Source organism: Anomaloglossus baeobatrachus, chromosome 7 (genome assembly GCF_048569485.1).
Source record: "Anomaloglossus baeobatrachus isolate aAnoBae1 chromosome 7, aAnoBae1.hap1, whole genome shotgun sequence".
Classification (NCBI taxonomy): Eukaryota; Metazoa; Chordata; class Amphibia; order Anura; family Aromobatidae; genus Anomaloglossus; species Anomaloglossus baeobatrachus.
Window position 1 is genome coordinate 9,531,525 of NC_134359.1, and position 26,020 is coordinate 9,557,544.

Below are 26,020 nucleotides of genomic sequence, written 5' to 3' on the forward strand. Positions count from 1 at the left end.
ATCCATGGAGGTGACGGCTCTTTTCTCCTTGATTCAATTGGACGTTGTATAAAATGCTCCTGTGCTGAGATAATCTTATATAACATCCAATTGTGGAAATTATTATTATTCCAGGTTCTAAACCCCTTCACCTGTCCGGCATGGCCTAAAATACTGCGCAATGAAGGAGGCCAGAAGATGACAACACAACAGTAAGGCCCACAGGCTGCGCAGCAGGCAACAGTAAGGCCCACGTGCTGCGCAGCAGTCAACAGTAAGGCCCACGTGCTGCGCAGCAGTCAACAGTAAGGCCCACGTGCTGCGCAGCAGGCAACAGTAAGGCCCACGTGCTGCGCAGCAGGCAACAGTAAGACCCACATGCTGCGCAGCAGGCAACAGTAAGGCCCACGTGCTGCGCAGCAGGCAACAGTAAGGCCCACGTGCTGCGCAGCAGGCAACAGTAAGGCCCACGTGCTGCGCAGCAGGCAACAGTAAGGCCCACATGCTGCGCAGCAGGCAACAGTAAGACCCACATGCTGCGCAGCAGGCGCGGAGCAGCTGTGATTCTCGGAGGAGCCGCCTCCGCTCCAGTGACATATTATGGCTTGTGAAGAGGTTAGAAGTGATTGACACAACATATGAGCGACATTACATGATCCCATGCACGATAAAGGAGACACCACTGAAAATGGTGTATTACACCCGATGTAAACAATGCCGAGGCTCGGATGGCTGAGCGGTCAGTGCACGGAGTGGATCTCCTCGACTGTCTGCAGCGTACACAGCAGCGGTTTGTGTGGAAGACGCTCTTACTGAAGGTTCACTATTCCCCTCCGCACCAAGAACTTGGGAAACTTTTCGGATAAGGTTTATTTTGGGCAGTTTACAGTCCACATCCGTCTTGGATCGGGGGAAGGATGTGGACACCGGTGGAAGGAGAAGCTAAGGAACAAGAACAAACAGCAGGTATAATAATAATGGCTGGTTGTGGCCGTCTGGAAGACGCCTCCTGAGACGTGCCGACAAGCCTTCTCTTACAGTCACATGTCTCGTCTCCATTTCTAACCTGTTGGCAAATGGTGAAGTCCTACAGTCTAGTCCTCACAATACACCGGAGACTGTCCGAGAGTCCCGGCAAGTCCCCACCAGGACTGGCATTCAGAACTTGTGCTTCATGTTAGGGCATGAGGTTAAGAAATTTATTTTCCTCTGCCAACGTGCTAAGCATGGAGCTCATATCCCCTATGGCCATATTGCTTATCCCAGCTGGGACGGAAGGAAAAGTCAAAGAGTTCCTAGGAGTTGTGAGGCGAGAAGAGTTTTGGGAGAGGCTCTGGAGAAGGCCAGGACTTATGGTCCCTGACATGAGACTGGAATGGTCCCCGTCATCCATCATAGCATCAAAATCTATGACGGGAGGTTGTTCCAGAGCTTGAGCGTCCACCACCGTGCTAGTGACCTGATTGACCCCTGGAGATGGCATGGTGGGTACCTGCCGAACAGAACAGTCTGGTGCAGAATTATAATTGCTGCTCCGGTCAAACATCTGTATTTGTCCTGAGTAATACAATAAACCATTGTCTTTAGCGTTCATACATGAGGTCGGCTCTAGGTCCTCGCTGGTTCTTTTTGGGGTGGCTTCTGCTGTTTGCGGGCATGGACTTTGCTCACTTACTGAGCTCCTCATAAACATGGCGGGATGGCCTGAATGTATACTCCTCGGCCTATTGGGGGGATGAGGTGGAGGCCGCGGCTGCATCATTGTGTTATTAATGCCCTGACCCGACATTGGCACGTTACTGAAAGGGTTGGGGTTGCTTGGGTTGGGATAGGCGTTTGCTGGTTGAAAGGTCTCATGATTAGCACGGACATTGTTGGTTGTGTGCACGTCCCGGCCGCCGTTCATCATCGAGTGCTGATTATTGCTGATTGCGGTAGTCTGAGGCGGGTGCCCCTGATGGCCAGCCCTTTCTAACACATTGGATGAGGGCGAAAGTTGGCATTGGCCATCACTGGGGACTCTTACCATACGCGGAGACTGGGTGAAGCTCTGCTGATGGCTGTAGCCATTGCTGGGGTTTTGGCACAGGTTCATCTGCTGCTGTCTGTGCTGGACGTTATGGAATCTTTGCGCACTGACACTGCAGTTCCTCTGCGCCATCCCTGGCTGAGCTGCCGGCAGATGGTTCACACCGGCCTGGAATGGCTGATGGTTGAAGTTTTGGTACTGGCTGAAGTTCTGTGTCTGCTGTACGACCGCCAGGTTCCCTTGTGTAAATGTCTGTTTTGGCCCGTCAGCGGCGATGTCTACGGTACCGGAGCTGACTTCGTTCCACTGGACAGGCATGTTATTCTTCTGCAGGTCCGGACCGGAGAGCCGGCACTGGTTCTGTGCAGGCAGCAGATAGTTCTTCATATTACTTTGATAATGTGGAGTCTGGTTACTGAAGTCAGACGGAGGTTTCGGCTCTGCCGCCCCCCGATTCTGAGACTTAATATACTGGACGACGTCGTCCGGCAGCACAAGGTCGTCCTCACCGCCGGGGACGACCATATCAGCTGGGATGCCTTCCAGGATGACGTTCTCGCTGATGCTTGGTGGCCGTGGAGAATAGATATGCCGGTGAAGGTTTCCATCGGAGCGGGCGTACTGCTGGAGGCCGACGTTCCTCTTGTCCATGATTTGTGGAGGGTGCAGCGTATTCATGCTGTTCGTGCTGTGGAAACGCTGAACCCTTGGGAGATGTTGGCCTTCTAGTCCCGCTGCGGTCCTGACTGGGTCACTGGCCCGTCGTGTGTTGTTTCCGGGAACCTCGTGTGGAAACATCGGTACTGGAGCGTTACCCAGCCCGTCACTACATCGCCTGGGACCCAGCTGCTGCCTGAAGGCCGGCAAGGAGTAGTCTGACCCGTCCAATAAGGACATCTTGCTTCTCAGACTCATCCTCTCCATGTTGGGCAGGGGTGTAGGCGGTGGGCCGCCTGTCGCTGCCGCATACTTGGCCTTCAATCGATACTGCTGAGCCGGAGTCAGATTCAGAAGCATGGGCAAACCATTGTGATGGCTGGCATCGCTGGATCTCCTGGACGCATCGGTGGAGATGGGGTCATAAGAATCGGCAGAGCTGGCGTTGTTCTGTCTCCCACAAAACTGCGAGGCTTCACTTGAACGGCGGCTGGAGAAATACGGGGAGATCCCCGAGGATCGCCGGCTGGTGTACGCGGAGCTGATGGTGCTGCCGGCACTGTCACGCCTGTCATTCAGCTGGTGCAACATCGTGATATCATTCAGAGACAGGTCTGAGATTCTTGGGTTCATATTCACACCGACCGGGACACCGAGACTGTCAAATACCGAGCCTAGAAGAGAAAAGGAGATCTTAGAACAGCGCCATTTATTAGGGTGAAGCAGCGCAGTGTCCGCAGCTCTTATAGGACAGGTCAGCAATATCCCATCGTATGGGGTCTGACTCTGGGCACCTCAATGGATCAGCAGTGTGAAGGGGCCGATGGGTACTGCCGCCTCCTCTGCATACTGTCAGCATAGGAGCGGCTGTGTGGGGTGCTGCTGCCTCCTCTGTATACTGTCAGCATAGGAACGGCTGTGCGGGGTACTGCTGCCTCCTGTGTATACTGTCAGCATAGGAGCGGCTGTGCGGGGTGCTGCTGCCTCCTCTGTATACTGTCAGCATAGGAGCGGCTGTGCGGGGTACTGCTGCCTCCTGTGTATACTGTCAGCATAGGAGCGGCTGTGCGGGGTACTGCTGCCTCCTGTGCATACTGTCAGCATAGGAGCGGCTGTGCGGGGTACTGCTGCCTCCTCTGTATACTGTCAGCATAGGAGCGGCTGTGCGGGGTACTGCTGCCTCCTCTGTATACTGTCAGCATAGGAGCGGCTGTGCGGGGTGCTGCTGCCTCCTCTGTATACTGTCAGCATAGGAGCGGCTGTGCGGGGTACTGCTGCCTCCTCCACTGAAGTGAATGGGATACAGCTGCACTTCCCAGCACTGCTACATGTAGATGACAGCCTTCAGATAAATGGGGGGCTTCAGCAGGTACAGGGCATTGCGGGTGATTCAGAGTTGGACCCCGCAATCGGAAACTGATGACCTGTCCCTAAGACACTGAACCGGGAAAACACTTCACTTAATTAAGAAATAAACAAATAGAGAAGAAAATTGGAGAAAACGAAGAAACCAAATGATAAATAGTGAATAAAGACCCTGCCCGAGGCTTGTGTATAGAGGGGCTGCATTACTGGGGTCCGCAGATAGCAGGAGAGCAGAGCCTGTGACCCACCCCCTACGTGCCGGCGTCCACGGACCCTTCATGATTAGTGGCCGTCATGTGTGCGCCAGTGACACCTACTTATTAGAGCCGGTTCCCAGGACTCCAGGCCGCGGACATGGACCAGTGAAGCAGCCGCTGGATCAGAGATCTGGGAATCATCCGGATCACCTCGATCACTTACCGTCCTCTGCCAGGACCCTGGAGACTTGCACTGTCGCCCCATTTGCCCAATGCACAGGGCACCACGGCACCCGGCTTCATGCAGTGTATGCCCGTTCTGTGCGCACAGACACCGGCGGCACACACTGGTCGCACAGAGCGATGCGCTGTCAGGTGTGTTTTCTATCATTTCACCTGACTGACAAGCGTCTTGCTCGTTCGTCTGATCGCCGGCTCGTTTACATTGGCCGATATTCGGGAACACCCATCATTGATTATCGGCTCTGCCTTATTGGTGCCTGTGATCGCAGACTACATATAACGCAGGGGACTCTCCCCATCGGCCTCCCGCTACGTACCATTTCCGGGGATGGCTGGGAATGTGGTGTTCCTGGCCGGTGGAGCGGGATTGATGAATGAGCACGATTCCTTCATGGTCTTCAGCTTCTCCTTCTTGAGATGCTCGAGTCGCTGCACCGCGGTGCCACCTTGTTTCCTGAGCTGCAAGCCCACCATGGCGTTCCCCGACGAGACAGTGGAGTCCACCACAGGGCTGGTGTCCTCCAAACCAAAGATGTCCCCCAGGCCTCCGTCACCGTGAAACTCTACTCCGCTGTCAGTGTTGTTGGCATTGCCAAGTGGAGATGGCTCACTGCTGCAGGACGACTGTCCGCCAGGGCTGGGCTGTATCTGCGGGACAGAACACAGGGTCAGTGCGGAGGACAGCGGCGAGACCGCGCCATATACATGGGGTCAGTGCGGAGGACAGCAGCGGGACCGACGCCACATACACGGGGTCAGTGCGGAGGACAGCGGCGGGACCGACACCACATACACGGGGTCAGTGCAGAGGACAGCGGCGGGACCGCGCCACATACACAGGGTCAGTGCGGAGGACAGCGGCGGAACCGACACCACATACACGGGGTCAGTGCAGAGGACAGCGGCGGGACCGCGCCACATACACGGGGTCAGTGTGGAGGACAGCGGCGGAACCGACACCACATACACGGGGTCAGTGCAGAGGACAGCGGCGGGACCGCGCCACATACACTGGGTCAGTGCGGAGGACAGCGGCGGAACCGACACCACATACACGGGGTTAGTGCAGAGGACAGCGGCGGGACCGACGCCACATAAACGGGGTCAGTGCGGAGGAGAGCAGCGGGACCGACGCCACATACACGGGGTCAGTGCAGAGGACAGCAGCGGGACCGACACCACATACACGGGGTCAGTGCGGAGGAGAGCGCGGGACAACACCACATACACGGGGTCAGTGCGGAGGACAGCGGCGGGACCGCGCCACATACACGGGGTCAGTGCGGAGGACAGCGGCGGGACCACGCCACATACACGGGGTCAGTGCTGAGGACAGCGGCGGGACAACACCACATACACGGGGTCAGTGCGGAGGACAGCGGCGGGACACCACCACATGCAGGGGGTCAGCAGAGCCGGATGATGGGGGATGTAAGCAGCATGCAACATAAAACGCCCCTCAAATGGACCCGATCCCCTATAGATCCCGGAGGACCGCTCTATGAAGCTTCATCATTGCGCCGCCCAATCTAATGCACCTCATCTCTATTCTTTACTGGTTTCAGGATCTCCGCTTGCTGCCAGCAAATGTATTTATGGGTGAGGAGATAAAATACCAATCACAAGTGATGTCTCCTCCAACAGCTGCGGTTTTGTCACAATGTATCAGTGTTGTGTCTTCTCCACAGCTCCAGCTCTTATCTGCTCTGATACATTGTAACAAGTCCATCACCAGTGTGAGGAGGACGGGCAAAAAGGAGCGTTTCCATTCACTTACAGGAAGCAGAGATTTTACAAAAGGAAAAAACAACTGAAACACGAAACACGAAACACGAAGGGCCGGATCATTATTTGTGTCTAGATTTTCGCATTTCCCGTTTTCACACCATTTTGGGCCCGGATTTTGTCCTTCACATGTTTGTGATTCATTATTTGTGACTGTTTTTGTTCTCGAGTCGTCCGGTGCGGCCCGAGCACAAGTGTTAATAGTTGTGTGCGACATTTTAACAGATCGTGTGACTTTTGCTCTCAATAAAAAAAAAAAAAAATAATAAGAAAAATAAAGAGTATTTTTTGACACAAAATTAAAGGCCCACGTGCGCAATTTTAAAGAAAAATGACAACAAAGGCAAAAAAGGAAAGTTGTGACTTAAAGCAAAAATAAAAAATGCAACAGATGAATTAGGTCCAAAGTCCATTAGAAAGTTGCAGAATTGTTCATACTTTTCATATTATAACTAATCCTTGGTGTGAAAAGCCTGGACACCGGCCCTTTAAAGAGAATCTGTTGGGTGATTTTGTAGTACAATACTAATGTTATCTTTAAATAGGGCTGAAGGATTCAGGATGGGTGAGTTTATTGCTCTACCTTATCCTGTTATCTTGCTGTAACCCTCATAGGATTCAGTGTCTAATGCTTATTACTCAAGTGTATGTAAATACAATTTCCATATTCGCTGCCCCCACAGCCCACCCCCCCCAGTCCATCCATTATCACTGCTGAGAGGTGGGAGGGAGGGGGTATAGGAGGGGCAGCAATGCAAATTCAGATCACATTTACTATCACTGATGTCAGCACATGGTGGAGGGAGCAGTGGATAGCGGTTTGTATTTGCATACACTTGACTAGTTACTGTGTCACACTGACTTCTATGGAGCTTACATTACAGCAAGATAACAGGATCAGGTAGAGCAATAAAATCACTGATCCTGAAAGGTCTCCTTAAGCCGTATTTAAAGGTAACATTAATATTGTACTACAAAATCACCTGACAGAATCCCTTTAATATCATAAATAGGAAGAATCAATTCTCGGATTACACTGCAATATTAGACCCCCAAACCCAGTCCCCACTGGGGGCCACGGCACTGACATCTCTCACCTTGATAACGTCTGTCCTTAGGAAAGTGTAAGAAAGGGAATAGAAAGAATAGGAGTTATGGTTAGTAAGAGGCAGAGGGTCGTGCACATTATAGGGACATCATAAAGTTATTTCTGATGGATGATTTAGGTACAGACCTTTCTATGAGACAGAGTTTTAGGTTTACTGTAAATAAAGTAGCGCCCCCCCTTCCCAACCCCGAGACCCCGGACTCCAGCTATATACTGTAATATCCACCCTATTGTGCTGTATTCACATTGTATCCCAGGCCGGAGCCCTCTGGCAATGGACATGATGGCTCTGTGCACAGCAACTGGGGGCGCAGAGGACGTGAAGGCTCTGTGCACAGCGGCCGGGGCGCAGAGGACAAGATGGCTCTGTGCACAGCAGCTGGGGGCGCGGAGGACGTGAAGGCTCTGTGCACAGCAGCTGGGGGCGCAGAGGACGTGAAGGCTCTGTGCACAGCAGCTGGGGGCGCAGAGGACGTGAAGGCTCTGTGCACAGCAGCTGGGGGCGCGGAGGACATGAAGGCTCTGTGCACAGCGGCCGGGGCGCAGAGGACAAGATGGCTCTGTGCACAGCAGCTGGGGGCGCGGAGGACATGAAGGCTCTGTGCACAGCAGCTGGGGGCGCAGAGGACGTGAAGGCTCTGTGCACAGCAGCTGGGGGCGCGGAGGACGTGAAGGCTCTGTGCACAGCAGCTGGGGGCACGGAGGACGTGAAGGCTCTGTGCACAGCGGCAGGGGACGCGGGGGATGTGAAGGCTCTGTGCACAGCAGCTGGGGGCTCGGGGGATGTGAAGGCTCTGTGCACAGCAGCTGGGGGCGCGGAGGACGTGAAGGCTCTGTGCACAGCAGCTGGGGGCACGGAGGACGTGAAGGCTCTGTGCACAGTGGCTGGGGGCGCGGAGGACGTGAAGGCTCTGTGCACAGCAGCTGGGGGCGCAGAGGACGTGAAGGTCTGTGCACAGCAGCTGGGGGCGCGGAGGACGTGAAGGCTCTGTGCACAGCAGCTGGGCACGCGGGGGACGTGAAGGCTCTGTGCACAGCAGCTGGGGGCGCGGAGGACGTGAAGGCTCTGTGCACAGTGGCTGGGCACGCGGGGGACGTGAAGGCTCTGTGCACAGTGGCTGGGGGCGCGGAGGACGTGAAGGCTCTGTGCACAGTGGCTGGGGGCGCGGAGGACGTGAAGGCTCTGTGCACAGCAGCTGGGCACGCGGGGGACGTGAAGGTCTGTGCACAGTGGCAGGGGACGCGGAGGATGAGATATTACAGATTTTCCAGCCTTGTCCCATCCAGATATGAATTTATCCTTAGCTGGAACTTTCCGCATTCTGGGGGTAACTGTGGATATAAAGTATCGGCCTCCCCCGCGTCTCCTGTATATACCCCATCTCACTGGCCGGCGGCTCGTGCTGCGGCAATCAGCGATGTTACCGCTCACAGATCTGCATTTGCGGCGTTTCGGTCATCGCGGTATAAAATGTGTCCCACTGTGTAATCTCATTCACAGAGAACGTCTATCTACGAGGATCAGCGAGGCCCTGGACGTCTATGGGGTCGGTGGCCCCCAGGGGCCCGGCACTGTCATTACTCACCATGCTCTCCTCAGTCTTGATGGTCCTGGACTGGAAGGCTTCTTCTCTACCTCTGAAGCTGCCATTAGTCTCTGCGTACTCTGCGGACAGTCTGTTCCCGGCCTCGCCGTCACCGTTTTCCCTGGGCGCGGGTCTGGGGGTGGCGTCATTGCGCTGTTTCTTGGTCACGTGCGCCTCGGGACCATGGACCGTCTTCACGTGTTTCCTGAGAGAGCTGGGGTCCGTGTATCGCTTCGTACATCCTGGGATTTTGCAGATGTAAGGTTTCTGGAAAAGGCAAATAACGACGTGTCATGCGCCGCGCAGATCCCACATTAACCCCTTCTACACGTATTCATGCTGCAGTGAGCGGAGCGCAGCTCTGTAGGACATAGGGCTGGACGGAGGCATCAGCGCCGCGACGCTCATCACCGACAATTACATTAATGGCAAAGACAAATAGGAGTTTCCAAATTTAGTGCCAGAAATCAATCCACAACCAGAAATTCTCCGCAGCAGCTTCCACCGAAACGATGTCCAAAGACTAAAGACCGACCTCATCAGATCATTCCCCAACAGGAATCACCGGAAAAGAAAAGCTTAGACTCCACACCAGGCACTTCTAGCCATCTTTAATATTAGAGCTAGTCATTGCACAGGAGGAGGAGAAGGTGAGCTGTGACCTCGCCTATTGTGAAAGGTGGATCCTGTGCTATCTACTGCATATAGAGGTGTTATCAGTCATTGTACAGGAGGAGGAAGAGGTGAGCTGTGACCTCGCCTATTGTGAAAGGTGGATCCTGTGCTATCTACTGCATATACAGGTGTTATCAGTCATTGTACAGGAGGAGGAGGAGGTGAGCTGTGACCTCGCCTATTGTGAAAGGTGGATCCTGTGCTATCTACTGCATATAGAGGTGTTATCAGTCATTGTACAGGAGGAGGAGGAGGTGAGCTGTGACTCAGTCTATTGTGAAAGGTGGATCCTGTGCTATCTACTAAATATAGAGGTGTTATCAGTCATTGTACAGGAGGAGGAAGAGGTGAGCTGTGACCTCGCCTATTGTGAAAGGTGGATCCTGTGCTATCTACTGCATATACAGGTGTTATCAGTCATTGTACAGGTGGAGGAGGAGGTGAGCTGTGACATCACATATTGTAAATGGTGGATCCTGTGCTATCTGCTGTATATAGAGGTGTTATTAGTCATTGTACAGGAGGAGGAGGTGAGCTGTGATATCACCTATTGTGAATGGTGGATCCTGTTTTAACATCTCTATATACAGTAGATAACACAGGATCCACCTTTTACAGTAGGTGATATCAGAGCTCACCTCCTCCCCCTTCGTTTGTAATGACCTTTGCATATGCTCATTAGATGCTTCAGTAAAAGATTGGGTCTGAATCCATTAATGTCCACATGATTTTTTTTCTGCAGTGATTGAATGTGACCGCTCCCTGCTCACGTCTGCTGCACTGAAGAGGACAGTGACTGAATGTGGCCGCTTCCTGCTCACATCTGCTGCACTAAAGAGGACAGTGACTGAATGTGACCGCTCCCCGCTTACATCTGCTGCACTGAGGAGGACAGTGACTGAATGTGACCGCTCCCTGCTCACGTCTGCTGCACTGAAGAGGACAGTGACTGAATGTGACCGCTCCCTGCTCACATCTGCTGCACTGAAGAGGACAGTGACTGAATGTGACCGCTCCCTGCTCACGTCTGCTGCACTGAAGAGGACAGAGACTGAATGTGACCGCTCCCTGCTCACGTCTGCTGCACTGAAGAGGATGGTGACTGAATGTGACCGCTCCCTGCTCACATCTGCTGCACTGAAGAGGACAATGACTGAATGTGACCGCTCCCTGCTCACATCTGCTGCACTGAAGAGGACAGTGACTGAATGTGACCGCTCCCTGCTCACGTCTGCTGCACTGAAGAGGACGGTGACTGAATGTGACCGCTCCCCGCTCACGTCTGCTGCACTGAAGAGGACAGTGACTGAATGTGACCGCTCCCTGCTCACATCTGCTGCACTGAAGAGGACAGTGACTGAATGTGACCGCTCCCTGCTCACATCTGCTGCACTGAAGAGGACAGTGACTGAATGTGACCGCTCCCTGCTCACGTCTGCTGCACTGAAGAGGACAGTGACTGAATGTGACCGCTCCCTGCTCACGTCTGCTGCACTGAAGAGGACAGTGACTGAATGTGACCGCTCCCCGCTTACATCTGCTGCACTGAGGAGGACAGTGACTGAATGTGACCGCTCCCTGCTCACGTCTACTGCACTGAAGAGGACAGTGACTGAATGTGACCGCTCCCTGCTGACGTCTGCTGCACTGAAGAGGACAGTGACTGAATGTGACCGCTCCCTGCTGACGTCTGCTGCACTGAAGAGGACGGTGACTGAATGTGACCGCTCCCCGCTCACATCTGCTGCACTAAAGAGGACAGTGACTGAATGTGACCGCTCCCCGCTTACATCTGCTGCACTGAGGAGGACAGTGACTGAATGTGGCCGCTCCCTGCTCACATCTGCTGCACTGAAGAGGACGGTGACTGAATGTGACCGCTCCCTGCTGACGTCTGCTGCACTGAAGAGGACAATGACTGAATGTGACCGCTCCCTGCTCATATCTGCTGCACTGAAGAGGACAGTGACTGAATGTGACCGCTCCCTGCTCACGTCTGCTGCACTGAAGAGGACGGTGACTGAATGTGACCGCTCCCTGCTCACGTCTGCTGCACTGAAGAGGACAGTGACTGAATGTGACCGCTCCCTGCTCACGTCTGCTGCACTGAAGAGGACAGAGACTGAATGTGACCGCTCCCTGCTGACGTCTGCTGCACTGAAGAGGACAGTGACTGAATGTGACCGCTCCCTGCTCACGTCTGCTGCACTGAAGAGGACAGTGACTGAATGTGGCCGCTCCCTGCTCACATCTGCTGCACTGAAGAGGACAATGACTGAATGTGACCGCTCCCTGCTGACGTCTGCTGCACTGAAGAGGACAGTGACTGAATGTGACCGCTCCCTGCTCACGTCTGCTGCACTGAAGAGGACAGTGACTGAATGTGGCCGCTCCCTGCTCACATCTGCTGCACTGAAGAGGACAGTGACTGAATGTGACCGCTCCCTGCTGACGTCTGCTGCACTGAAGAGGACAATGACTGAATGTGACCGCTCCCTGCTCACGTCTGCTGCACTGAAGAGGACAATGACTGAATGTGACCGCTCCCTGCTCATATCTGCTGCACTGAAGAGGACAGTGACTGAATGTGACCGCTCCCTGCTCACGTCTGCTGCACTGAAGAGGACAGAGACTGAATGTGACCGCTCCCTGCTCACGTCTGCTGCACTGAAGAGGACAGAGACTGAATGTGACCGCTCCCTGCTCACGTCTGCTGCACTGAAGAGGACAGTGACTGAATGTGACCGCTCCCTGCTCACATCTTCTGCACTGAAGAGGACAGTGACTGAATGTGACCGCTCCTTGCTCACGTCTGCTGCACTGAAGAGGATGGTGACTGAATGTGACCGCTCCCTGCTCACGTCTGCTGCACTGAAGAGGATGGTGACTGAATGTGACCGCTCCCTGCTCACATCTGCTGCACTGAAGAGGATAGTGACTGAATGTGACCGCTTCCTGCTCACATCTGCTGCACTGAAGAGGATGGTGACTGAATGTGACCGCTTCCTGCTCACATCTGCTGCACTGAAGAGGATGGTGACTGAATGTGACCGCTTCCTGCTCACATCTGCTGCACTGAAGAGGACAGTGACTGAATGTGACCGCTTCCTGCTCACATCTGCTGCACTGAAGAGGATAGTGACTGAATGTGACCGCTTCCTGCTCACATCTGCTGCACTGAAGAGGATGGTGACTGAATGTGACCGCTCCCTGCTCACATCTGCTGCACTGAAGAGGATAGTGACTGAATGTGACCGCTTCCTGCTCACATCTGCTGCACTGAAGAGGATGGTGACTGAATGTGACCGCTTCCTGCTCACATCTGCTGCACTGAAGAGGATGGTGACTGAATGTGACCGCTTCCTGCTCACATCTGCTGCACTGAAGAGGATAGTGACTGAATGTGACCGCTTCCTGCTCACATCTGCTGCACTGAAGAGGATGGTGACTGAATGTGACCGCTCCCTGCTCACATCTGCTGCACTGAAGAGGATAGTGACTGAATGTGACCGCTCCCTGCTCACGTCTGCTGCACTGAAGAGGACAGTGACTGAATGTGACCGCTCCCTGCTCACATCTGCTGCACTGAAGAGGATAGTGACTGAATGTGACCGCTTCCTGCTCACATCTGCTGCACTGAAGAGGACAGTGACTGAATGTGACCGCTGCTTGCTCATGTTTGCTGCACTGAAGAGGACAGTGACTGAATGTGACCGCTGCTTGCTCATGTTTGCTGCACTGAAGAGGACAGTGACTGAATGTGACCGCTCCCTGCTCACGTCTGCTGCACTGAAGAGGATAGTGACTGAATGTGACCGCTCCCTGCTCACATCTGCTGCACTGAAGAGGACAGAGACTGAATGTGACCGATCCCTGCTCACGTCTGCTGCACTGAAGAGGATAGTGACTGAATGTGACCGCTCCCTGCTCACATCTGCTGCACTGAAGAGGACAGAGACTGAATGTGACCGCTCCCTGCTCACATCTGCTGCACTGAAGAGGATGGTGACTGAATGTGACCGCTCCCTGCTGATGTCTGCTGCACTGAAGAGGACAGTGACTGAATGTGACCGCTCCTTGCTCACGTCTGCTGCACTGAAGAGGATGGTGACTGAATGTGAACGCTCCTTGCTCACATCTGCTGCACTGAAGAGGACAGTGACTGAATGTGACCGCTCCCTGCTCACGTCTGCTGCACTGAAGAGGACAGTGACTTAATGTGACCGCTCCCTGCTGACGTCTGCTGCACTGAAGAGGACAGTGACTGAATGTGACCGCTCTCTGCTCACATCTGCTGCACTGAAGAGGACAGTGACTGAATGTGACCGCTCCCTGCTCACGTCTGCTGCACTGAAGAGGACAGTGACTGAATGTGACCGCTCCCTGCTCACGTCTGCTGCACTGAAGAGGACGGTGACTGAATGTGACCGCTCCTTGCTCACGTCTGCTGCACTGAAGAGGACAGTGACTGAATGTGACCGCTCCCTGCTCACGTCTGCTGCACTGAAGAGGACGGTGACTGAATGTGACCGCTCCTTGCTCACGTCTGCTGCACTGAAGAGGACAGTGACTGAATGTGACCGCTCCCTGCTCACGTCTGCTGCACTGAAGAGGACGGTGACTGAATGTGACCGCTCCTTGCTCACGTCTGCTGCACTGAAGAGGACAGTGACTGAATGTGACTGCTCCCTGCTCACGTCTGCTGCACTGAAGAGGACGGTGACTGAATGTGACCGCTCCTTGCTCACGTCTGCTGCACTGAAGAGGACAGTGACTGAATGTGACCGCTCCCTGCTCACGTCTGCTGCACTGAAGAGGACAGTGACTGAATGTGACCGCTCCCTGCTCACGTCTGCTGCACTGAAGAGGACAATGACTGGATGTGACCGCTCCCTGCTCATATCTGCTGCACTGAAGAGGACAGTGACTGAATGTGACCGCTCCCTGCTCACGTCTGCTGCACTGAAGAGGACAGTGACTGAATGTGGCCGCTCCCTGCTCACGTCTGCTGCACTGAAGAGGACAGTGACTGAATGTGGCCGCTCCCTGCTCACGTCTGCTGCACTGAAGAGGACAGTGACTGAATGTGACCGCTCCCTGCTCACGTCTACTGCACTGAAGAGGACAGTGACTGAATGTGACCGCTCCCTGCTCACGTCTGCTGCACTGAAGAGGACAGTGACTGAATGTGACCGCTCCCTGCTCACGTCTGCTGCACTGAAGAGGACAGTGACTGAATGTGACCGCTCCCTGCTCACGTCTACTGCACTGAAGAGGACAGTGACTGAATGTGGCTGCTCCCTGCTGACGTCTGCTGCACTGAAGAGGACAGTGACTGAATGTGACCTCTCCCTGCTCACGTCTGCTGCACTGAAGAGGACAGTGACTGAATGTGACCGCTCCCTGCTCACGTCTACTGCACTGAAGAGGACAGTGACTGAATGTGGCCGCTCCCTGCTGACGTCTGCTGCACTGAAGAGGACAGTGACTGAATGTGACCTCTCCCTGCTCACGTCTGCTGCACTGAAGAGGATAGTGACTGAATGTGACCGCTCCCTGCTGACGTCTGCTGCACTGAAGAGGACAGAGACTGAATGTGACCGCTCCCTGCTCACATCTGCTGCACTGAAGAGGACAGTGACTGAATGTGACCGCTCCCTGCTCACGTCTGCTGCACTGAAGAGGACAGTGACTGAATGTGACCGCTCCCTGCTCACGTCTGCTGCACTGAAGAGGACAGTGACTGAATGTGACCGCTCCCTGCTCACGTCTACTGCACTGAAGAGGACAGTGACTGAATGTGGCTGCTCCCTGCTGACGTCTGCTGCACTGAAGAGGACAGTGACTGAATGTGACCTCTCCCTGCTCACGTCTGCTGCACTGAAGAGGACAGTGACTGAATGTGACCGCTCCCTGCTCACGTCTACTGCACTGAAGAGGACAGTGACTGAATGTGGCCGCTCCCTGCTGACGTCTGCTGCACTGAAGAGGACAGTGACTGAATGTGACCTCTCCCTGCTCACGTCTGCTGCACTGAAGAGGATAGTGACTGAATGTGACCGCTCCCTGCTGACGTCTGCTGCACTGAAGAGGACAGAGACTGAATGTGACCGCTCCCTGCTCACATCTGCTGCACTGAAGAAGACAGTGACTGAATGTGACCGCTCCCTGCTCACATCTGCTGCACTGAAGAGGACGGTGACTGAATGTGACCGCTCCCTGCTGACGTCTGCTGCACTGAAGAGGACAGTGACTGAATGTGACCGCTCCCTGCTGACATCTGCTGCACTGAAGAGGACAGTGACTGAATGTGACCGCTCCCTGCTGACGTCTGCTGCACTGAAGAGGATAGTGACTGAATGTGACCGCTCCCTGCTCACGTCTGCTGCACTGAAGAGGATGGTGACTGAATGTGACCGCTTCCTGCTGACGTCTGCTGCACTGAAGAGGACGGTGACTGAATGTGACCGCTCCCTGCTCACGTCTGCTGCACTGAAGAGGACAGTGACTGAATGTGACCGCTCCCTGCTCACGTCTGCTGCACTGAAGAGGACAGTGACTGAATGTGACCGCTCCCTGCTGACGTCTGCTGCACTGAAGAGGACAGTGACTGAATGTGGCCGCTCCCTGCTGATGTCTGCTGCACTGAAGAGGACGGTGACTGAATGTGACCGCTCCCTGCTCACGTCTGCTGCAATGAAGAGGATGATGACTGAATGTGACCGCTCCCTGCTGATGTCTGCTGCACTGAAGAGGACAGTGACTGAATGTGACCGCTCCCTGCTCACATCTGCTGCACTGAAGAGGACAGTGACTGAATGTGGCCGCTCCCTGCTCACGTCTGCTGCACTGAAGAGGACAGTGACTGAATGTGGCTGCTCCCTGCTGACGTCTGCTGCACTGAAGAGGACAGTGACTGAATGTGGCCGCTCCCTGCTCACGTCTGCTGCACTGAAGAGGACAGTGACTGAATGTGGCCGCTCCCTGCTCACGTCTGCTGCACTGAAGAGGACAGTGACTGAATGTGGCCGCTCCCTGCTCACGTCTGCTGCACTGAAGAGGATGGTGACTGAATGTGACCGCTCCTTGCTCACGTCTGCTGCACTGAAGAGGACAGTGACTGAATGTGGCCGCTCCCTGCTCACGTCTGCTGCACTGAAGAGGACAGTGACTGAATGTGACCGCTCCTTGCTCACGTCTGCTGCACTGAAGAGGATGGTGACTGAATGTGACCGCTCCCTGCTGACGTCTGCTGCACTGAAGAGGATGGTGACTGAATGTGACCGCTCCCTGCTGACGTCTGCTGCACTGAAGAGGACAGTGACTGAATGTGACCGCTCCCTGCTGATGTCTGCTGCACTGAAGAGGACAGTGACTGAATGTGACCGCTCCCTGCTCACGTCTGCTGCACTGAGGAGGATGGTGACTGAATGTGACCGCTCCTTGCTCACGTCTGCTGCACTGAAGAGGACAGTGACTGAATGTGACCGCTCCCTGCTCACGTCTGCTGCACTGAAGAGGACAGTGACTGAATGTGACCGCTCCCTGCTCACGTCTGCTGCACTGAAGAGGACAATGACTGGATGTGACCGCTCCCTGCTCATATCTGCTGCACTGAAGAGGACAGTGACTGAATGTGACCGCTCCCTGCTCACATCTGCTGCACTGAAGAGGACAGTGACTGAATGTGGCCGCTCCCTGCTCACGTCTGCTGCACTGAAGATGACAGAGACTGAATGTGACCGCTCCCTGCTCACGTCTGCTGCACTGAAGAGGACAGTGACTGAATGTGGCCGCTCCCTGCTCACGTCTGCTGCACTGAAGAGGACAGTGACTGAATGTGACCGCTCCCTGCTCACGTCTGCTGCACTGAAGAGGACAGTGACTGAATGTGGCCGCTCCCTGCTCACGTCTGCTGCACTGAAGATGACAGAGACTGAATGTGACCGCTCCCTGCTCACGTTTGCTGCACTGAAGAGGACAGTGACTGAATGTGACCGCTCCCTGCTCACGTCTGCTGCACTGAAGAGGACAGTGACTGAATGTGACCGCTCCCTGCTCACGTCTACTGCACTGAAGAGGACAGTGACTGAATGTGGCCGCTCCCTGCTCACGTCTGCTGCACTGAAGAGGACAGTGACTGAATGTGACCGCTCCCTGCTCACGTCTGCTGCACTGAAGAGGACAGTGACTGAATGTGACCGCTCCCTGCTCACGTCTACTGCACTGAAGAGGACAGTGACTGAATGTGACCGCTCCCTGCTCACGTCTGCTGCACTGAAGAGGACAGTGACTGAATGTGACCTCTCCCTGCTCACGTCTGCTGCACTGAAGAGGACGGTGACTGAATGTGACCGCTCCCTGCTGACGTCTGCTGCACTGAAGAGGACAGTGACTGAATGTGACCTCTCCCTGCTCACGTCTGCTGCACTGAAGAGGACGGTGACTGAATGTGACCGCTCCCTGCTCACGTCTGCTGCACTGAAGAGGACAGTGACTGAATGTGACCGCTCCCTGCTCACGTCTGCTGCACTGAAGAGGACGGTGACTGAATGTGACCGCTCCCTGCTCACGTCTGCTGCAATGAAGAGGATGATGACTGAATGTGACCGCTCCCTGCTCACGTCTGCTGCAATGAAGAGGACAGTGACTGAATGTGACCGCTCCCTGCTGATGTCTGCTGCACTGAAGAGGACAGTGACTGAATGTGACCGCTTCCTGCTCATGTCTGCTGCACTGAAGAGGACAGTGACTGAATGTGACCGCTCCCTGCTCACATCTGCTGCACTGAAGAGGACAGTGACTGAATGTGACCGCTTCCTGCTCACGTCTGCTGCACTGAAGAGGACAGTGACTGAATGTGACCGCTCCCTGCTCACATCTGCTGCACTGAAGAGGACAGTGACTGAATGTGGCTGCTCCCTGCTCACATCTGCTGCACTGAAGAGGACAGTGACTGAATGTGGCCGCTCCCTGCTCACGTCTGCTGCACTGAAGAGGACAGTGACTGAATGTGACCGCTCCCTGCTCATGTCTGCTGCACTGAAGAGGACAGTGACTGAATGTGGCTGCTCCCTGCTGACGTCTGCTGCACTGAAGAGGACAGTGACTGAATGTGGCCGCTCCCTGCTCACGTCTGCTGCACTGAAGAGGACAGTGACTGAATGTGGCTGCTCCCTGCTGACGTCTGCTGCACTGAAGAGGACAGTGACTGAATGTGGCCGCTCCCTGCTCACGTCTGCTGCACTGAAGAGGACAGTGACTGAATGTGGCCGCTCCCTGCTCACGTCTGCTGCACTGAAGAGGACAGTGACTGAATGTGACCGCTCCCTGCTCACGTCTGCTGCACTGAAGAGGACGGTGACTGAATGTGACCGCTCCCTGCTCACGTCTGCTGCACTGAAGAGGACAGTGACTGAATGTGGCCGCTCCCTGCTCACGTCTGCTGCACTGAAGAGGACAGTGACTGAATGTGACCGCTCCCTGCTGATGTCTGCTGCACTGAAGAGGACAGTGACTGAATGTGACCGCTGCTTGCTCACATCTGCTGCACTGAAGAGGACAGTGACTGAATGTGGCCGCTCCCTGCTGACGTCTGCTGCACTGAAGAGGACAGTGACTGAATGTGGCCGCTCCCTGCTCACGTCTGCTGCACTGAAGAGGACAGTGACTGAATGTGGCCGCTCCCTGCTGATGTCTGCTGCACTGAAGAGGACAGTGACTGAATGTGGCCGCTCCCTGCTGACGTCTGCTGCACTGAAGAGGACAGTGACTGAATGTGACCGCTCCCTGCTCACGTCTGCTGCACTGAAGAGGACAGTGACTGAATGTGACCGCTCCCTGCTGATGTCTGCTGCACTGAAGAGGACAGTGACTGAATGTGGCCGCTCCCTGCTGACGTCTGCTGCACTGAAGAGGACGGTGACTGAATGTGGCCGCTCCCTGCTCACGTCTGCTGCACTGAAGAGGACGGTGACTGAATGTGACCGCTCCTTGCTCACGTCTGCTGCACTGAAGAGGATGGTGACTGAATGTGACCGCTCCCTGCTGATGTCTGCTGCACTGAAGAGGACAGTGACTGAATGTGACCGCTCCCTGCTCACGTCTGCTGCACTGAAGAGGACAGTGACTGAATGTGACCGCTCCCTGCTGACATCTGCTGCACTGAGGAGGATGGTGACTGAATGTGACCGCTCCCTGCTGACATCTGCTGCACTGAGGAGGATGGTGACTGAATGTGACCGCTTCCTGCTCACATCTGCTGCACTGAAGAGGACAGTGACTGAATGTGGCCGCTCTCTGCTGACGTCTGCTGCACTGAAGAGGACAGTGACTGAATGTGACCGCTCCCTGCTCACGTCTGCTGCACTGAAGAGGACAGTGACTGAATGTGACCGCTCTCTGCTCACATCTGCTGCACTGAAGAGGACAGTGACTGAATGTGACCGCTCCCTGCTCACGTCTGCTGCACTGAAGAGGACAGTGACTGAATGTGACCGCTCCCTGCTCACATCTGCTGCACTGAAGAGGACAGTGACTGAATGTGACCGCTCTCTGCTCACATCTGCTGCACTGAAGAGGACAGTGACTGAATGTGACCGCTCCCTGCTCACGTCTGCTGCACTGAAGAGGACAGTGACTGAATGTGACCGCTCTCTGCTCACATCTGCTGCACTGAAGAGGACAGTGACTGAATGTGACCGCTCCCTGCTCACATCTGCTGCACTGAAGAGGACAGTGACTGAATGTGACCGCTCTCTGCTCACATCTGCTGCACTGAAGAGGACAGTGACTGAATGTGACCGCTCCCTGCTCACATCTGCTGCACTGAAGAGGACAGTGACTGAATGTGACCGCTCTCTGCTCACATCTGCTGCACTGAAGAGGACAGTGACTGAATGTGACCGCTCCCTGCTCACATCTGCTGCACTGAAGAGGACAGTGACTGAATGTGGCCGCTCCCTGCTCACGTCTGCTGCACTGAAGAGGACAGTGACTGAATGTGACCGCTCCCTGCTCACGTCTGCTGCACTGAAGAGGACAGTGACTGAATGTGGCCGCTCCCTGCTCACATCTGCTGCACTGAAGAGGATGGTGACTGAATGTGACCGCTCCCTACTCACGTCTGCTGCACTGAAGAGGACAGTGACTGAATGTGGCCGCTCCCTGCTGACGTCTGCTGCACTGAAGAGGACAGTGACTGAATGTGGCCGCTCCCTGCTGACGTCTGCTGCACTGAAGGGGACAGTGACTGAATGTGACCGCTCCCTGCTCACATCTGCTGCACTGAAGAGGACAATGACTGAATGTGACCGCTCCCTGCTGACGTCTGCTGCACTGAAGGGGACAGTGACTGAATGTGACCGCTCCCTGCTCACATCTGCTGCACTGAAGAGGACAGTGACTGAATGTGACCGCTCTCTGCTCACATCTGCTGCACTGAAGAGGACAGTGACTGAATGTGACCGCTCCCTGCTCACATCTGCTGCACTGAAGAGGACAGTGACTGAATGTGGCCGCTCCCTGCTCACGTCTGCTGCACTGAAGAGGACAGTGACTGAATGTGACCGCTCCCTGCTCACGTCTGCTGCACTGAAGAGGACAGTGACTGAATGTGGCCGCTCCCTGCTCACATCTGCTGCACTGAAGAGGATGGTGACTGAATGTGACCGCTCCCTACTCACGTCTGCTGCACTGAAGAGGACAGTGACTGAATGTGGCCGCTCCCTGCTGACGTCTGCTGCACTGAAGAGGACAGTGACTGAATGTGGCCGCTCCCTGCTGACGTCTGCTGCACTGAAGAGGACAGTGACTGAATGTGACCGCTCCCTACTCACGTCTGCTGCACTGAAGAGGACAGTGACTGAATGTGGCCGCTCCCTGCTGACGTCTGCTGCACTGAAGAGGACAGTGACTGAATGTGGCTGCTCCCTGCTCACATCTGCTGCACTGAAGAGGACAATGACTGAATGTGACCGCTCCCTGCTCACATCTGCTGCACTGAAGGGGACAGTGACTGAATGTGACCGCTCCCTGCTCACGTCTGCTGCACTGAAGGGGACAGTGACTGAATGTGGCCGCTCCCTGCTGACGTCTGCTGCACTGAAGAGGACAATGACTGAATGTGACCGCTCCCTGCTGACGTCTGCTGCACTGAAGGGGACAGTGACTGAATGTGACCGCTCCCTGCTCACATCTGCTGCACTGAAGAGGACAATGACTGAATGTGACCGCTCCCTGCTGACGTCTGCTGCACTGAAGGGGACAGTGACTGAATGTGACCGCTCCCTGCTCACATCTGCTGCACTGAAGAGGACAATGACTGAATGTGACCGCTCCCTGCTCACATCTGCTGCACTGAAGGGGACAGTGACTGAATGTGACCGCTCCCTGCTCACGTCTGCTGCACTGAAGAGGACGGTGACTGAATGTGGCCGCTCCCTGCTGACGTCTGCTGCACTGAAGAGGACAATGACTGAATGTGACCGCTCCCTGCTGACGTCTGCTGCACTGAAGGGGACAGTGACTGAATGTGACCGCTCCCTGCTCACATCTGCTGCACTGAAGAGGACAATGACTGAATGTGACCGCTCCCTGCTGACGTCTGCTGCACTGAAGGGGACAGTGACTGAATGTGACCGCTCCCTGCTCACATCTGCTGCACTGAAGAGGACAATGACTGAATGTGACCGCTCCCTGCTCACATCTGCTGCACTGAAGGGGACAGTGACTGAATGTGACCGCTCCCTGCTCACGTCTGCTGCACTGAAGAGGACGGTGACTGAATGTGGCCGCTCCCTGCTGACGTCTGCTGCACTGAAGAGGACAGTGACTGAATGTGACCGCTCCCTGCTCACATCTGCTGCACTGAAGGGGACAGTGACTGAATGTGACCGCTCCCTGCTGACGTCTGCTGCACTGAAGGGGACAGTGACTGAATGTGACCGCTCCCTGCTCACATCTGCTGCACTGAAGGGGACAGTGACTGAATGTGACCGCTCCCTGCTCACATCTGCTGCACTGAAGAGGACAATGACTGAATGTGACCGCTCCCTGCTCACATCTGCTGCACTGAAGGGGACAGTGACTGAATGTGACCGCTCCCTGCTGACGTCTGCTGCACTGAAGAGGACAGTGACTGAATGTGACCGCTCCCTGCTGATGTCTGCTCCACTGAAGAGGACAGTGACTGAATGTGACCGCTCTCTGCTCACATCTGCTGCACTGAAGAGGACAGTGACTGAATGTGACCGCTCTCTGCTCACATCTGCTGCACTGAAGGGGACAGTGACTGAATGTGACCGCTCTCTGCTCACATCTGCTGCACTGAAGAGGACAGTGACTGAATGTGACCGCTCCCTGCTCACATCTGCTGCACTGAAGAGGACAATGACTGAATGTGACCGCTCCCTGCTCACATCTGCTGCACTGAAGAGGACAATGACTGAATGTGACCGCTCCCTGCTCACATCTGCTGCACTGAAGGGGACAGTGACTGAATGTGACCGCTCCCTGCTGACGTCTGCTGCACTGAAGAGGACAGTGACTGAATGTGACCGCTCCCTGCTGACGTCTGCTGCACTGAAGAGGACGGTGACTGAATGTGACCGCTCCCTGCTCACGTCTGCTGCACTGAAGAGGACAGTGACTGAATGTGGCCGCTCCCTGCTCACATCTGCTGCACTGAAGAGGACAGTGACTGAATGTGACCGCTCCCTGCTCACATCTGCTGCACTGAAGAGGACAGTGACTGAATGTGGCCGCTCCCTGCTGACGTCTGCTGCACTGAAGAGGACAGTGACTGAATGTGGCCGCTCCCTGCTGACGTCTGCTGCACTGAAGAGGATGGTGACTGAATGTGACCGCTCCCTGCTCACATCTGCTGCACTGAAGGGGACAGTGACTGAATGTGACCGCTCCCTGCTGACGTCTGCTGCACTGAAGGGGACAGTGACTGAATGTGACCGCTCCCTGCTCACATCTGCTGCACTGAAGGGGACAGTGACTGAATGTGACCGCTCCCTGCTCACATCTGCTGCACTGAAGGGGACAGTGACTGAATGTGACCGCTCCCTGCTCACATCTGCTGCACTGAAGAGGACAATGACTGAATGTGACCGCTCCCTGCTCACATCTGCTGCACTGAAGGGGACAGTGACTGAATGTGACCGCTCCCTGCTGACGTCTGCTGCACTGAAGAGGACAGTGACTGAATGTGACCGCTCCCTGCTGATGTCTGCTCCACTGAAGAGGACAGTGACTGAATGTGACCGCTCTCTGCTCACATCTGCTGCACTGAAGAGGACAGTGACTGAATGTGACCGCTCTCTGCTCACATCTGCTGCACTGAAGGGGACAGTGACTGAATGTGACCGCTCTCTGCTCACATCTGCTGCACTGAAGAGGACAGTGACTGAATGTGACCGCTCCCTGCTCACATCTGCTGCACTGAAGAGGACAATGACTGAATGTGACCGCTCCCTGCTCACATCTGCTGCACTGAAGAGGACAATGACTGAATGTGACCGCTCCCTGCTCACATCTGCTGCACTGAAGGGGACAGTGACTGAATGTGACCGCTCCCTGCTGACGTCTGCTGCACTGAAGAGGACAGTGACTGAATGTGGCCGCTCCCTGCTGACGTCTGCTGCACTGAAGAGGACAGTGACTGAATGTGACCGCTCCCTGCTGACGTCTGCTGCACTGAAGAGGACGGTGACTGAATGTGGCCGCTCCCTGCTGACGTCTGCTGCACTGAAGAGGACAGTGACTGAATGTGGCCGCTCCCTGCTCACGTCTGCTGCACTGAAGAGGACAGTGACTGAATGTGGCCGCTCCCTGCTGACGTCTGCTGCACTGAAGAGGACAGTGACTGAATGTGACCGCTCCCTGCTCACATCTGCTGCACTGAAGAGGACAGTGACTGAATGTGACCGCTCCCTGCTGACGTCTGCTGCACTGAAGAGGACAGTGACTGAATGTGGCCGCTCCCTGCTCACGTCTGCTGCACTGAAGAGGACAGTGACTGAATGTGGCCGCTCCCTGCTGACGTCTGCTGCACTGAAGAGGACAGTGACTGAATGTGACCGCTCCCTGCTCACATCTGCTGCACTGAAGAGGACAGTGACTGAATGTGACCGCTCCCTGCTGACGTCTGCTGCACTGAAGAGGACAGTGACTGAATGTGGCCGCTCCCTGCTGACGTCTGCTGCACTGAAGAGGACAGTGACTGAATGTGACCGCTCCCTGCTGACGTCTGCTGCACTGAAGAGGACGGTGACTGAATGTGGCCGCTCCCTGCTGACGTCTGCTGCACTGAGTGCCACTCCGCTGCGGCTCTGGTTTCCATCTTTCCGCTAATAACTAACACTGCTGGGCTCCATGTGTCTATTGAGGCCATAAAACTTCATGCTATGTGTGTGCGTCGGGCCAGGGGCGGCCGGAGGGGTCTGCACGTTGCACGTGGTGTAAGTATAAAAGCCGCCAGATTCCAGCTCTGCAGCACAGGTGCTTCCCATTTCCTCGGCTCAGACCAGACTGGTTTTATAGTCCACACCTTTGTGGAATCAACGCGCCAAACCCACATCTGCTTTCACTTTAGGGCGCAGAGGAACGGTCGGGGGCTGCGCTGATGCGGTTTGGCGTTCTGGCAAAATAAATTGTATAACAAGCCGTGTGTTTTCTCTTTATGAGTCGCCGCGAGGTGTAAAATCCCGCGTGTCAGCAGAGCGGCCCGCACCTCGTTGGAATGAGTCCGGTTCTGATGCTTGGCGCGGTCGGACGCGTTGGAGAACGCCTTGTTGCAGCCCTCGTGCTCGCACACGTACGGCTTCTCCCCGGTGTGCGAGCGCAGATGCGTCTTCAGGTTTTCCAGTCTGGAATAAGCTTTAAAGCAGCCTTCAAACTGCGGAAAAAAGTGGAAGAAACAATGTATCAACCCCCCGAAAAGAAACATTGCCTGGAAGAGGCGCGTCCGCTCTACAGACCCCAAAGTCTCCCCCGCGATTGTCCCCCACGTGATACATTTCATTGCTACATGTTACAAGCAGTCGCTAAGAGCAGCACTTTTTGGCGGCAGCCCCCCAGGACCTCCTCGGAGGTGCAGTAAGTATAGTGGTTAGCGGGGTCCCTTGGGGGGCAGTGTCAGACACTATTTATGGGCGGCCGGTCGCAGCTGCTGACATCGGCACTTCTGCGGCAGCTTACCGTGCATTTATGAGGCTTTTCTCCCGTATGTCTCCTCATGTGAACCACCAGCATGTACTGCGCCTTAAACGGCTTCTGCTCCCGCGTGCAATCCTGCCAGCGGCACACAAACTCCTTCCGCTCCCCGTGAATGTGCTCGTTATTGATGTGCTGCAGCGGGAACCGGGGAAGAGGATTATCAGACCGGGGC

At 55.1% G+C, this 26,020-nt stretch overlaps 1 protein-coding gene across 1 annotated transcript in view; it reads right to left on the minus strand.

Annotated features, from left to right (window-relative positions):
• Positions 1-355: 355 nt before the first annotated feature.
• Positions 356-26,020, minus strand: part of GLI2 (GLI family zinc finger 2) — a 244,550-nt gene continuing 218,885 nt past the window's right edge. The window contains exons 10-14 of the mRNA XM_075317020.1: positions 25,831-25,980; positions 25,364-25,528; positions 8,950-9,216; positions 4,788-5,118; positions 356-3,339 (exon numbers count right to left, since the gene is read on the minus strand). Coding sequence (XP_075173135.1) covers positions 1,157-3,339; positions 4,788-5,118; positions 8,950-9,216; positions 25,364-25,528; positions 25,831-25,980 — 3,096 coding nt within the window. The 3' untranslated portion in view covers positions 356-1,156. The remainder of the gene's footprint in view (positions 3,340-4,787; positions 5,119-8,949; positions 9,217-25,363; positions 25,529-25,830; positions 25,981-26,020) is intronic.